This window comes from Nicotiana sylvestris, chromosome 9 (assembly GCF_000393655.2).
Source record: "Nicotiana sylvestris chromosome 9, ASM39365v2, whole genome shotgun sequence".
In the NCBI taxonomy this organism is placed as follows: domain Eukaryota; kingdom Viridiplantae; phylum Streptophyta; class Magnoliopsida; order Solanales; family Solanaceae; genus Nicotiana; species Nicotiana sylvestris.
In genome coordinates this window covers 174,774,309-174,778,109 of record NC_091065.1, presented here as the reverse complement: position 1 = coordinate 174,778,109, position 3,801 = coordinate 174,774,309, and the positions used below count along the sequence as shown (strand labels likewise).

General features: G+C 32.0%; 1 protein-coding gene across 1 annotated transcript; it reads left to right on the top strand.

The window, feature by feature from the left end:
- Positions 1–420: 420 nt before the first annotated feature.
- On the top strand, positions 421–2,738 carry LOC104247086 (amino acid transporter AVT3B). The gene has a single exon (XM_009803032.2). The coding sequence runs from the start codon at positions 1,081–1,083 to the stop codon at positions 2,359–2,361; it is 1,281 nt and encodes a 426-aa protein (XP_009801334.1). The 5' UTR covers positions 421–1,080; the 3' UTR covers positions 2,362–2,738.
- The last annotated feature ends 1,063 nt before the right edge of the window (positions 2,739–3,801 follow it).

Genomic DNA, 3,801 nt, shown 5'->3' with positions numbered 1-3,801 from the left:
TTTTTTAATAAATAATATGAGTGGATACCTATTTTCTTTTATCACCACTATGCATAAACTATTGAGAAGTTCTATAATGTATCAAAGGCGTCGTTAATATAGCATTCTGTCCTTTTCAACTAGAACTATAAAACAAAGAGAATGAGATAAAAAGAAAAGAAAAAAGGAGGAAGAGAATGACTTCTTTTTGCAAGCAGATATTTTCTCAATTAACAAATGGACACGTCTACGATTATTGTTTACTTGAATACTTCTTTTTGCAAACAAATACTACAAATTTTTCAAAAAAAGAGACGTGTACGAACTATAAACTTTAATATTATTCAAATATAAATATTGCTTAATTGTCACTTTCATGTTTTGTCCTTTTTGAAAGTTTTACTCCTGTTGATAAGACAGCCCACAGCTCCACAGTTCCCAAAAAGCCATTTTAAGATTTGACACCTTTAAATCTCTTTCTAAACTCCTGAATTCTGGCAGAAGCAAAACCATAAGCAAAATTCAAAGCCTTTTCCCCTTTCCAAAAAACACACTATTTGATTGCAATTTTGATATAAAAGTTTTGATTTTTCTCTGGTTTTTGCACTTGAATTGAGATTCTTGATTAATTTAGCAGAGGCAAAAACCATAAGCAAAGTTCAAAACTTTTTCCCTTTTCAAACACATATTCACTATTTTCACTCAAAATTGAGGTAATCTTGAAATAAAGTTTTGATCTTTATCTGATTTTTGCACTTGGATTGAGATTCTTGATTAATTTAGCAGAAGCAAAAACCATAAGCAAAGTTCAAAACTTTTTCCCCCTTTTCAAACCAATATTCACTATATTCACCCAAATTTGAGGCAATCTTGATATAAAGTTTTGATCTTTATCTCCCTGGTTTTTACTTGTATTAGATTCTTGATTTTAGCAGAGGCAAAAACCATAAGCAAAGTTCAAAACTTTTTCCCCTTTTCACAAAAACACATATTCACTATTTTCACTCAAATTTGAGGCTATCTTGAAATAAAGTTTTGATCTTTATCTGATTTTTGCACTTGTATTGAGATTCCTGATTAAGAATTTAAGATTTTTCCCAAATGGGGTTTGAGAAAAATAATAAAGCAAGTTCATCCTCTCATGTCTTACAAATCCCAAGAGAAGATACACCCCTTTTAGCCAAGAATCAACACCTTTCTTCACCATCCAAAACTTTTGCTAATGTATTTATAGCTATAGTTGGAGCAGGAGTTCTTGGCCTTCCTTATACTTTTAAAAGAACAGGATGGATAATGGGTGCTATTATGTTATTTTCAGTAGCCTTTTTAACTTACCATTGTATGATGCTTCTTGTATTTTCAAGAAGAAAAATTGAATCCCATCTTAAAACTTCAGAAATCTCATCTTTTGGTGATTTGGGATTTGCTGTTTGTGGACCTATTGGTAGGTTTGCTGTAGATGCTATGATTGTGTTATCACAAGCTGGTTTTTGTATCAGTTACATGATTTTCATAGCTAATACTTTAGCATACTGTTTTAATTACTCCAAGTCAAATCCAAGTCCTAAAATCTTGGGGTTTCCACCTAAAACAGTGTATATCTGGAGCTGTTTTCCATTTCAGTTGGGGTTGAATTCAATTCCTAGTCTTACCCTTTTAGCCCCTTTGAGTATTTTTGCTGATGTTGTTGAATTAGGAGCTATGGGTGTAGTTATGGTTGAAGATGTGATGGTTTATCTCAAAAGTAGTCATATTCTTGAAGCTTTTGGTGGGTTTAGTGTATTTTTCTATGGTCTTGGTGTTGCTGTTTATGCATTTGAAGGTGTTGGAATGGTTTTGCCTTTAGAAGCTGAGATGAAAAACAAGGCAAAATTTGGTAAAATATTGGGTTTGTCAATGGCTTTAATATCTTTAATGTATGGTGCTTTTGGAGTATTAGGCTATTTTGCTTTTGGTGAAGAGACAAAGGATATAATTACCACAAATCTTGGACAAGGTTGGCTTAGCAGCTTAGTTCAAATTGGTCTTTGTATAAATTTATTCTTTACATTTCCACTTATGATGAATCCAGTATATGAAGTAATGGAAAGGAGATTTTGTGAAGGGAGGTATTGTCTTTGGATAAGATGGATTGTGGTTTTAGTAGTGACAATTGTGGCATTATTGGTACCAAATTTTGCTGATTTCTTGTCACTTGTTGGGAGCAGTGTGTGCATTATTCTTGGCTTTGTATTGCCTGCTTTGTTTCATTTGATTGTGTTCAAAGATGAGTTAAGATGGCATGGTTTGGCTTGTGATGGTGCAATTATTGTAATGGCTACAGTTTTTTCAGTGTATGGAACTTTCTCTTCTATGCTGGAGATCTTTGGAGCCAAGGCTTAGAGCACAACAACGACAAAAATCCAGTGAAATCCCACGAATAGGGTCTTGGGAGGTAGTGTGTATGCAGACCTTACCCCTACTTATGAAGGTAGAGATACTGTTTCCGAACGACCACGACCGTTGGTTCAAGAACAGTAAAACGAAGCAATAGAGAGCCTAGAACTGTTTGTTTTACTTTTTGTGTGAAAATTGAAATCTTATTATGGTTAAGATTGGAATTTAATTTACTATAGAGGAGGGTCCAAAAGAGTAAGTTGTCCATTTTTTTTTTCATTCCTACCACTTGTAAATTTGTTTCCATTGAAGGCTATTGATAATAGGCTTTGTACAATCATGGAATTTGAGTGAGATTTATGATCATGTCTATTTATTATTCATTGCAAATGGTCATAGTTTGATTAAATGACCATTTGGTTCTATTCTTAGTACTAGTTTAAATTCTTGGAATATTATCAGCAGGAGGGGACTATGTATATGAATTAACATCAAAATTCTTCCTTTTTCCGAGGAGGCAAAAGCACATCTAAATTCAAGTGATTTATGTCACATACATTCCCTTTCATCTTTCTCTACATCTACACAAAAGCTGATTGCTTCAACAATCTTTAAACTACAAACAACATTAAAGATGACACCTTTAGCATAAAGCTTATGACTAAACCAGCTCAATATTACATATCTGGTTGTTATTTCAAAACCCCACATCAGATTTTACAGAAGACCACAACAAACACAGTCACTTAATAAATTGAATCAAACAAACAGCACAAATACAAAATTCAATGCAAGCCTATTAAGATGATGAAGAATAAAACCAAACAAATGAGAGAAAGAACAAAAATACACTACTTTCAAGCTTCCAAGATTAAAAACAGAAACTTTGACCAGAAAATGCCATAATTCATAGAATTAAGCATCTTGATTTAAATGGATTACACAAATCTAAATTATTGATTATGCTTAGCTCCTTAAATGTTTTTGTGCATAGAAAAGGAAGGCAGAATTGAGTAAATATAATCCTTACATTCTGTAAGTATCTTCACCTAGAATTGATAAATCTGCACGCACTTCTTCAAACAAAGATTTCATTTTACTTATTTCTTATGGTTTAATTTGTTACAGACATATATTCGATTATAATTAATTATTTTAATTGTATGTATAGAAACAATACTCAATTATGAATGATAAGAATTATTTTGTGTATGTCCATAGAAATGCTCTGTTACTTTTGACAAGAAAAGAATTTGAAAAAGTTATTTTCACATTGATACATAGGATATCATTTGTGTTAGAAATTTAACTGCACTTTAATGTACAATTTTTTATGCTGTGCAAATGGGAGGGGATGTCAATTACAAGTAGCATTGAGTGGAATTTGGTGATTTTCAGGACAACAAAGACTTTATTTTTATTATATTATTATCTAATTCTTCAAAT